The 9,872-nt window shown below is 53.2% G+C and overlaps 1 protein-coding gene across 1 annotated transcript; it reads left to right on the top strand.

The window, feature by feature from the left end:
* Window positions 1-1,097: 1,097 nt before the first annotated feature.
* LOC137456673 (olfactory receptor 14J1-like) lies at window positions 1,098-5,558 on the top strand. The gene is made up of 4 exons (XM_068168231.1): window positions 1,098-1,228; window positions 4,374-4,516; window positions 4,603-4,740; window positions 4,948-5,558. Exons 3-4 carry the CDS (start codon window positions 4,626-4,628, stop codon window positions 5,556-5,558), a joined length of 726 nt encoding a protein of 241 aa, XP_068024332.1. The 5' UTR covers window positions 1,098-1,228; window positions 4,374-4,516; window positions 4,603-4,625.
* The last annotated feature ends 4,314 nt before the right edge of the window (window positions 5,559-9,872 follow it).

Raw genomic sequence — 9,872 nt, 5'->3', positions numbered from 1 at the left:
AGTTCTGCACATTGGCCACAGCAACCCCATGCAGAGCTATAGGCTGGGGTCAGAGTGGCTGGAGAGCAGCCAGGTAGAGAGGGACCTGGGGGTACTGGTCGATGGTAGGCTGAACATGAGCCTGCAGTGTGCCCAGGCAGCCAGGAGGGCCAATGGCATCCTGGCCTGCATCAGGAACAGTGTGGCCAGCAGGAGCAGGGAGGTCATTCTGCCCCTGTACACTGCAGTGGTTAGGCCACACCTCGAGTACTGTGTCCAGTTCTGGGCCCCTCAGTTTAGGAAGGAGGTTGAGTTGCTGGAAGGTGTCCAGAGAAGGGCAACGAAGTTGGTGAGGGTCTTGGAACACAGCCCTGTGAGGAGAGGCTGAGGGAGCTGGGGTTGCTTAGCCTGGAGAAGAGGAGACTCAGGGGTGACCTTATTGCTCTCTCCAACTCCCTGAAGGGAGGTTGTAGACAGGCAGATGTTGGTCTCTTCTCCCAGGCAGCCAGTACCAGAACAAGGGGACACAGTCTCAAGCTGCACCAGAGGAGGTGTAGGCTGAAGGTTAGCAAGAAATTCTTCACAGAGTGACTGCCCATTGGAATGGGCTGCCCTGGGAGGTGGTGGAGTCGCCATCGATGGAGGTGTTCAGGAGGAGACTTGACAGGGTGCTTGGTTGCATGGTTTAGTTGATTAGGTGGTGTTGCATGATAGGTTGGACTTGATATTGAAGGTCTCTTCCAACCTGGTCTGGTCTATTCTATTCTATTCTATTTGTGAGGCTGGAATTCTGCCCTTACTAGGCAGTGCCACGAGCATCCCATGCAGGGGTGCATGTTGCTGTTTACCCCTGGGAAGGCAGTCTGGGTTGTTTACTTGACTGGCTGGTACCCTGGTGTGCTGGGTTACACTCATCCTGGGGAGCAGAGGGGAGGCTGAAAGAGGCCAGCTCATCAGGAGGACACAAGAAACTTGACCCAGGTGGGCAGAGAAGGACTTGGTTTCCCCTTTCCAGGAGGTCAAAGGTGCTCTATTCCACTCCCCCTGCCTGCCCAGCAAGCCTATAAAGAGAGGACATTTGCTGCTGCCCTCTGCTCCTGCCTTGCCTGCTTGAAAGAGCATTCAGCTGCTGCTGGTTTCCTGTGCTGGCCACGTGGTCAGGCCTGGTTCTCTCTCCAAGCTGCATCCAAGCTTTCTGAAGGACTGAATCCACTTCCATCCAGGGAAATCCAAGGCCATCCAGGCTTGGGTTTGTACATTTTCCTATCTATCCTTATCCCTTGCCCTTGTGAACCCTCCCTGCTATTGCTATATATATATTTTGTTAAAAAAGTTACTTCTCCTACTTCCAAACCAAGTCCAAACTACTCTTTTGTAGAGTCACCTCCTTCCCTTTTTTCCTATCCCCCCTGTGACCATTTGAGGTGGTGCCTTTAACAAAGGGACACCATGTGTCGAGGGTTGGAAGGGTAAGGCCAAAAAGCCTCCTCCCTCCTCCCTGTAAAGTAAAGGGAAAGAAAATTGAAGGGAAAGGGGAAAAAAAACCTCACAGCTGAATTAGCAAAGCAATGGAGCTGTATATTTACAAAAGCAATACAGGATATGCAGGGGAATTTACAGAATTTACAATATTTGCAATATATACAAAAATATACAACAAAGCAGCACAGAAATGAGAGTTCCCCCCTCTGCTGAGGGGGGAATGACTCTCCCCCTTTCCCCAGAGCGGGTTAGAAAGAGAGAGAAAGAGAAAAAAGTTAGAGGCAGTTATGTGTTAATTGGAAAGCAGTTAATACAGGCCTTGCAGCTTATCAGTTTCAAGGTCAAGCCTTGGCTGAAAGCCCAGAACGCTGTGAGCTGCAAACCACCGAAGGAGCGGAAGAAAGACAGAACTGAACTGAACTGGAAAAGTGCAGGAAAGCCCAAGATACCCTGCTGCACTCCCAGTCCTGAAGGTGCTTCCTCCCAATCTACCAATGAAATTAGTTTAGATCCTTCTTTTCGTTTACCAACTTCCATCCACCATATTCCCTTTCTTAAGGGGACAGCCTCAACCGGTCACACCATGGCAGAATGTTTTATAAGCAAGACAGGTCTAAACTAATTTCATTGGTGGAGAAGCAGAGGCACTGCCTTAGGTTTTGATTCCCAGTGGGACTTGTCTCAGTTCAGTCTTGCACTTTCTCCTTCCCACTGCTCACAGGTTCTGGGCTTTCAGCCAGACTGACCTTGGAAAAAGATAAGGCCTCTGCTAACACACTTGCTCTAACCATATAACTGCTTTTAATTAACAACTTCTCTTTTTCTCTCTTTCTAACCCTCTTCTGGGAAAAAGGTACAGGGGGAAACTCTTCCTCCTGGCGGGGGAGGGGAATCTCATTTCTGTGTTACTTCGTTGTATATTTCTGTATATATTGTAAATACTGTAAATTCTGTATATTCCCCTGCATTTCCCAAACTGCTTTGTAAATATAGCACACAATCCTTTGCTAATCCAGCTGTAGTTTTTTTTCCTTTCAATTTTCTTCCCTTTACTTACGGGGGGGTGGGGGGGGAAGAAGGCTTGAGGCCTTCCCCCCAACCCTCGACACCCCCTTTTTTTTCCCTTTTCTCCTTTTCCTTTCCCCTTCCTTACTAGGGAAAGGGAGGGGGAGGGGGGAGGAATTCTCAGTCTGTTCTCATCTGAGCTGTTAAACTCCAGTTAAGGCTCAAACCAGCACACCTGGTCTTTGTTCCTCAGCTCTGGGCTGAGTACCCACTCTGGAAAGGAGGGTGGAAGGGGGAATGTGGCCAAACATGTTGGGGTAAGTTTGACAGTATTGGGGGCATAATTCTAGGCACCTGGTGCCTTCAGCACAGAACCTTGAGCAGAAGGGCCTGGGCACTGCGGGGGATGCAAGAGGAGCCAGCAGGGAATGCTCACCGTGAACAAGGCCATTGTGTACCCAGGTCTGTGTTAGGAGGAGCTGGGTCTTCTACACCAGGGCAGTTGTCATCCCCCTCCACTGAGCCCTAGTGTGGCCACGAGAGGACCAGTGAGTCCCTCTGGGGGGCTTCCTGTTGGAGAGAAGTGGGGAGGAGTGGAGAGAGTCCAGAGGAGCTCTGACAAGCTGAGATTGGAAGCCTTGAGCACAAAGCCTGCCTGGGGAGGCTGAAGGACCTGGGCTTCTTGAGGCAGGTAAAGGAGAAGCTCAGAGCATCCCAGTCACAACCTGCAGGTGGCTGAAGTGTGGTTTCAGAGCTGGTGGAGTTGTTCTGAGTGGTGGGAAAAAAATCAGGAGATAGGAAGTGTGGCTAGGGAGGCTGAGAGCAGAAGTGAGGAGAAGGAAATGTCCCTGCAAGGGCAGTGCTGTGGGACCAGAGGGCACTCAGAGGGAGGCTGAGCCAGCCCTTGGCTTTCTCTTCCATGGAACCAGCAGGGAGGATGGAGAGATGTCAGTGAGGGGGATGAGAGATTGAGGTGAACTTGGTGAGAGGACTGGGTGTCTTCAAAGGAAGAGGTGCAGCTATGGGACACCATAGGGCAGGCTGTGGTGGGGATTGGCAAGGCTGAAAGCCCTCATCAGAGATGACCTCTTCATCACCATGGCTGTGGCCATTGTCTCTGCAACCAGAAGGTAGCTGAACTTCATTCACAAAGACCTCATTGCCTCCCGGCCCCACCTAGCACTGTCACACCATAGACCTGCTCCAGCCATTGCACATCCTCACATCCCACTGCCCCAGGAAGAGCCCTGAGCCATGTCTGAGGGACAGGATCTCCCTTCCAAGGGGCTGGGGGCCAGGACTTGGCCCTTTGGCTTGATCAAGCCCATCCAGGTTTGCTCAGCATCAGAGCAACCTTGATATTGTCTTAGTCTTCCTAGTTCTTGCTTCTGCTTTTCTGCTCTAACAAGCCCCTGGGGAGGCTTTGTCAGTGATGGTCCTCAGTGGGACCCATTAGGGCTCCAGCAAAGTTGGCAGTTGGCATTTGGCTTCCTGAGAGGTTTCTTCAGCTTGCTCTCAGTCTCTGAGACTCATGGACTCGACACCAAGGCCGCCAGAGGAGTCATTAAATGCCTGGGGCTGGTCCTCTGCTGCTGAGCTGAGCCAGGCTCCTGGGCTGGAGGGAGCTTCTGTCAAGCAGGCAGCACTGCAGAGAGACAGCTCTGCCCAGGAGCTGCTCCTCTGCACAGGGCAGCAGGGCTGAGGGCACTGCCAGGACATCTCAAGGAGATGAGGAAGGCAGAGAGAGCTTCAAGGTAGGCAGGACAGGTTGGGTGCTGAGAGCTCAAAGAGGAGAAAGCTTCCCAGCCCTGGGTGTGGTGAGTCTGTGGTGCAGGAGGATGGATTTGCAGTTTGTGGAGCTTGTAAAGCTGCCACATCCCACAGCCTCTGGCATCTCTCTCTTCTAGAGAGGGGCAGGAGATGCTCCAGAGCAGAGCTTCCCATCTGCACCATCAGAGACACAGGACAGGACAGCTGCCTCCTGCTGGGATGACTGCAAGGCTGTGAAGCTTGGAGTGCACAAACTTCCTGCACAGAAGGAGAAGTAAATGTGAGAGGATTGTCTGGGAAATAGCCAAGGAGTTGTCTGAAGGAATTCTCTCCTAACCTGTGTGATGTCTTCTCCTCTTTCAACAGTCCTCCATGGCCAGAGACAGACCATGTCCAACAGCAGCTCCACCACCCACTTCCTCCTGCTGGCATTCACAGGCACAAGGCAGCTGCAGCTCCTGCACTTCTGGCTCTTCCTGGCCACCTACCTGGCCACCCTGCTGGGTAACAGTCTCATCATCACCACCATAGCCTGGGACCACCACCTCCACACCCCCATGTACTTCTTTCTCCTCAACCTTGCCTTCCTAGATCTCGTTTCCATCACCACAATTCTTCCCAAATCCATGGCCAATTTCCTCTGGGACACCAGGGCCATCTCCTATGCAGGATGTGCTGCTCAACTCTTTTTCTTTTCCTTGTTCCTTTCAGCAGAGTATTTTCTCCTCACCGTCATGGCCTACGATCGCTACGCTGCCATCTGCAGACCCCTGCACTATGAGACCCTCCTGGGCAGCAGAGTTTGTGTCCTCCTGGCAGCAGCTGCCTGGGCCTGTGGCTTTCTCACTGCTCTGCTGCACACCGCCAATACCTTTTCCCTGCCCCTCTGCCAGGGCAACTCTGTGGAGCAGTTCTTCTGTGAAATTCCCCCAATCCTCAAGCTCTGCTGCTCCACCTCCTGCCTCAGGGAAGTTTGGCTTCTTGCTTTCAGTGCTTTTGCATTTGCGGGATGTTTTGTGTTCATTGTGGTGTCCTATGTGCAGATCTTCAGGGCAGTGCTGAGGATCCCTTCTCAGCAGGGACGCCACAAAGCCTTTGCCACCTGCCTGCCTCACCTGGCTGTGGTCTCTCTATTTATCACCATTGGCATCTTTGTCTACCTGAAGCCCCCCTCCATGTCCTCCCCATCCCTGGATCTGGTGATGGCAGTTCTGTACTCGGTGGTGCCTCCAGCAGTGAACCCTCTCATCTACAGCCTGAGGAACCAGGAGCTGAAGGATGCCCTCAGCAAACTGATCCCTGGGTGTTTTGAGAAGCAATAAACTCTTTGTGTTCTCCTGCAGAGCAGTTCTGATGCCTCTCAGAGCAGGCCCAGCCTGGCTCCTGTACTTTGGGGGGTTGGAGCTGGGGAGGGGGATTTTTGCTATTTATAATGTTGTCATCCCCTTTCTAATCCCCTCCCTGCTTTGCTTTTCTGACCCAGAGTTTGTGTAACAGGAGCTGTGCTCCTTCTTTGGTTAAACAACAGAAAGGCTTTTCTGTGAGCATTTGTCTTTTCCTGAGCTCCTTCCTCCAAGCCTTCTCTGCAGCTCCAGGGGCAGTTCATCTCTTCAGAGGTAGAGGTGAAGAGTCCCAGCACAACAGCTCTGCCACACAGCCCCAGCACTCGTTCTTCCAGGGCTGCTCTCTTTCCCCTGCCACACTCTCCTTCAGATCCCTTGTGTTGGTCTAAGGCCTGAGTGCTGTGGCACCTTGCTCATGGCTCTGCCGTGTGCAGCCCTGTGACCGCAGGCAGGGACAGGCCATGAGCACTTCTGTGACTGAGCTGGCCCCCAAGGGCAGTTCCATGAAGACAGGTGATCTGCTGAGGGCAGTGTCTGGAGGCTTAGGTCTTCATCTAAAGTTTCTTTCAGGAGCATGCCCAAGAAATTGTCCCCCAGAGACAAACACCAGGGAAGGGTTGAAGTGTGGAGTGTGCAGGGATGGGGCACACAGCGGTGTCCTCACACAGCCAGGCCTCCTGCAAGAGACCTGAAGAGCATCAGAGCAGGGTCTGACCTGTGCCTGTGCTCACTGCACACCCTGGGGAAGCTGTCCCAGGGCAGTCATCCTGGACTAGTCCCTCACAGCCACCACTTCCAGCACTGGCCTCTCACCCCAGCTTGGATAGGTTCTTTGTCCCTCCCTGGGAGGCCAGCAGTGCCTGCTTGCATTGTGCAGGTGAGAGGTCAGCAGGGGCATTGTGTGTGGGCTGAGGGGAACCTGAGTGAGCACAGACACCAACAGCCAAGGCACTGGAGGTTGGAGGAGCCTCTCAGCCTCTGGCAGGGGCAGCAGGAGGCCAGGGAGACCCTGTGACTGCTGCAGTGCAGGGTCTGTGTGAGTGATGGGGAAAGATTCTGTCTCTAAACATCCCAAGGTGAGGAAGGAGTTCATGAGGCCAGCTCAGATGTGGACACCTGACAGAGCTCTGACCTTTCTGTGTGTGACTGCAGAACAAACTCTCTGCTCCAGGGAGATTCATCTCAGGTGCCTTGGACAGGTTCATTGCAACAGTTCCTGTCTGCTCACATCACCCTACCTGGACTGTGCCCTGCACTGTGCACAGAACCAGCAGAGAGGTTTTGGGTCTTTGGAAAATGCATCTTCAAGGAGGCCAAGAAGGAGGATGGGACACATTCCAGGCTGGTCACCCTCAGCACAGTCCCTGGGAAGGTGATTGGCCAAACCCCCCTGCAGCTATTTGCAGGCCAAGAGAGAGAGTAAGGAATATCTGTGAGTAGGGGAAAGAAGATGGTTTGTCCCTGGACCTTAGCCAGGGCTTTGCCATGGTCTCTCATAGTTTCTTTAGAGCCAGAATGGTGATAGCTGGAGAGAAGCAATGGATGAGGTGGTGGATGGGAAGCCAGCTGGTGGATCAAGCCCAAATGTCACCAGCTTGGAGTGCTCCTGGCAGATGCTTCCCAGTGACATCCCCCTCAGGGCAAGCCCTTGGGCCAGCACTGTACAATGTCTTCATCAGCTCCCTGCACCATCTGACCCAGGGCCTGTGCAGCTCCTTTGGGGATGAGGCCAAACTGGACAGAGCCTCTGAGGGACTTCATCTGCTTCCCCCTGCCTTGAGTAGGGTCACTGGACAGGATGATGTGCAGGGACCCCTTCCATGAATCACCAGGACAGATCCAGCAGCTCCTCTGAGGAAGGTTTCTCCACTCAAACCCTTGGCAGGAAAGGTACCAGAGGGGTTTGATGAAACTGTGATCTGCTCAGGCTCTGGCCACAAGGAGGGGGATGGTTGGGTGTGGAGTCATGTGGTCAGTTGTGTCTCAGGAGCTCACAATTCACTAGGGAGACTGTGAAGGGGCTGTGAGGTGACTTCTGCCTCAGGAGGGGATTGGCCAGCAGCAGGAGCATGGCTGGAAAGGGACTGTGAGGTCAGTTCTGTCTGCAGGAGCTGATAGGGCAGCCCTGGGCTCCTGGCTGGCAGATGAGCTTTTAAGTTGCCATCTGACAGCATCTCTGCCAGGCCAGCAGAAGGCACCTGGCTGGCACAGGGACTGTCAGATGCCCTCTGCCAAGGGACCTGGGCTCACTGCAGGAAGGGGCTCAGGTATTGGTTGCCAGGTCTCTGCTGCCTGAGTACCTGATGGGACAGCAGCAGGCACAGGGCTCGGTGGTGTCTGTCTGAGAAGCTGCAAGGCCAGCAGCCTTGGGAGCTCCTGGTGAGGCCACTTCTGCCTGCTCAGCTGAAAGGCCACAAGAAGGCTGATGGGATGGGTGCCTGCTTGAAGGGTGCTTCCCAGATGGAGCTTTCCTTGGAGATAGGAAGCAGCAGGAGAGAGAAACACTGCCACATGGTGCAGCTTGGCAGGTGGGGACTGGACATGAGGAGCAAGAAACCTCTCTCAAAGGGGAGTGCTGTGGTAGGAGAAGGTCTCCAGAAGGAGTCTGAGCTCAGCTCAGCAATTTTTGTTCCAAGGAGCAGAGTGTGAGTGTGGACAGACATCAGGGAAGGTCTGGAAATGCCAAGGTGGGGAAGTGAGATGAGGGTCTCCAGCCTGCAGGGAAGCAGAAGCAGCTGTGGGACAGTGCAGGGCAGTCTGTGGTGGAGATGGCAAAGGGCACAGACAATGCTGGGAGTGATCAAGAGAACCCAAGGCTGTGCCCCCTTGGCTATGACAACCATCTGCCACCAAGGCCTGTGAGGAGACATTGTCCTAAGGCACTGGCAGGGCCTCAGTGCCTCCTTGCACTTCCCCAGGAAGGCTGGGGGCTGTCATCCCCTTGTCCTTCACTCAGCATCACAGCATCCACAGCCCCCTGCACCACACATGAGGGACAGGATCTGCCTGCCCCAGGGGCTGTGGTCAGATCTTGGCCTTCCTGCTCCACTAACCAAACCCAGGTTTTGCTGCCCTGCACTTTGCCTTTGTCTCCCTGCAGTCATGGCCTCCAATGAGCTGCTCTAAGGAGTCCCTGGGGAGGCTTTGGCAGTAACAAGCCTCAGTGGGGCCCATTCCTACTTCAAGGAGCTTGTGTTTTGCTTCTGACTTCTTGAGCAGTCTCTTCAGTCTTCTCTCAGTGCCTGAGGTTCCTGTAATGAGCCCAAGTGCCCTAAGGAGCTATTTGTGTCTCTGTAACTTCCTTCAAGATTCCAAAGTGCACCTAATAAAGCTCATTTGGTGATCATTCATCAAGTGATATGAGCCAGGCTGTCTCACCAGCACAGCTGCACTTGCAGAACATCTGTTTCTTCAGCTCTGACACTGTATGGACAACTTTGCTCCTCACCTCCCCAGCCTCCCCATGATTGTCCCTGCCCACCTGGGGCTTACTTGCTGCTCCTTGCATCAGACTTCTCCACTGCTCTCTGCAGCTGGAGCTCACAGCTCCATGGCACCAGCTCCCCCCCTGCTCTCCTTAGAGCCGTGTCTGCACACAGCCACAGCAGAATTGTTGCTGTTTGGAAGCTAAGCAAAGTAAAGCCTGAGAAAGTCCCATCAGCAATGCAGCCCCCCTGGAGCCAGCTGCTCAGCACAAGCTGTCTCTCAGCAGGTGGCCTCTCTACAAGCCTGTGGCCACACCAACAAGTTGAGGCATGGTTATGATTTATCAGCCAGGCAGCATTTCTGGGTAGTGAGAAGGAGGTTGGATCATAGCAGCCACTTTGCAATCCCCAAGGTGATTCAGCAGAATGTGTTATAGCCAAACGGCCACTGAACAGCCTCCTCCTCCTCCAGAACAAGAGGACACAGTCTCAAGCTGCACCAGGGGAGGTTTAGGCTGGATGTTAGGAAGAAGTTCTTCATAGAAAGACTTGTTAGCCATTGCCATGTGCTGCCCAGGGAGGTGGTGGAGTGACCATCACTGGAGGTGTTTAGGAAGAGACTGGATGGGGTGCTTGGTGCCATGGTTCAGTTGATTAAATAGTGTTGGATGATAGGTTGGACTTGAGGATTGCAAAGGTCTTTTCCAACCTGGTTAGTTCTATTCTATTCTATTCTATTCTATTCTATTCCATTCCATTCCATTCCATTCCATTCCATTCCATTCCATTCCATTCCATTCTATTCTATTCTATTCTATTCCATTCCATTCCATTCCATTCCATTCCATTCCATTCCATTCCATTCCAT

Source organism: Melanerpes formicivorus, unplaced genomic scaffold, assembly GCF_026170545.1.
Source record: "Melanerpes formicivorus ecotype bairdi unplaced genomic scaffold, bMelFor1.0.p_v2 SCAF_134, whole genome shotgun sequence".
Classification (NCBI taxonomy): Eukaryota; Metazoa; Chordata; class Aves; order Piciformes; family Picidae; genus Melanerpes; species Melanerpes formicivorus.
Note: the sequence above shows the minus strand (reverse complement) of the source record. Positions and strands in the feature narration are given on the sequence as shown.

Coding starts and splice junctions, on each gene's coding strand:
- LOC137456673 (XM_068168231.1), top strand. CDS start 4,626: ATGTCCAACAGCAGCTCCACCACCCACTTCCTCCTGCTGGCATTCACA. Junction 4,741..4,947: donor CTACCTGGCCACCCTGCTGG/GTAACAGTCTCA, acceptor TGTTCCTTTCAG/CAGAGTATTTTCTCCTCACC.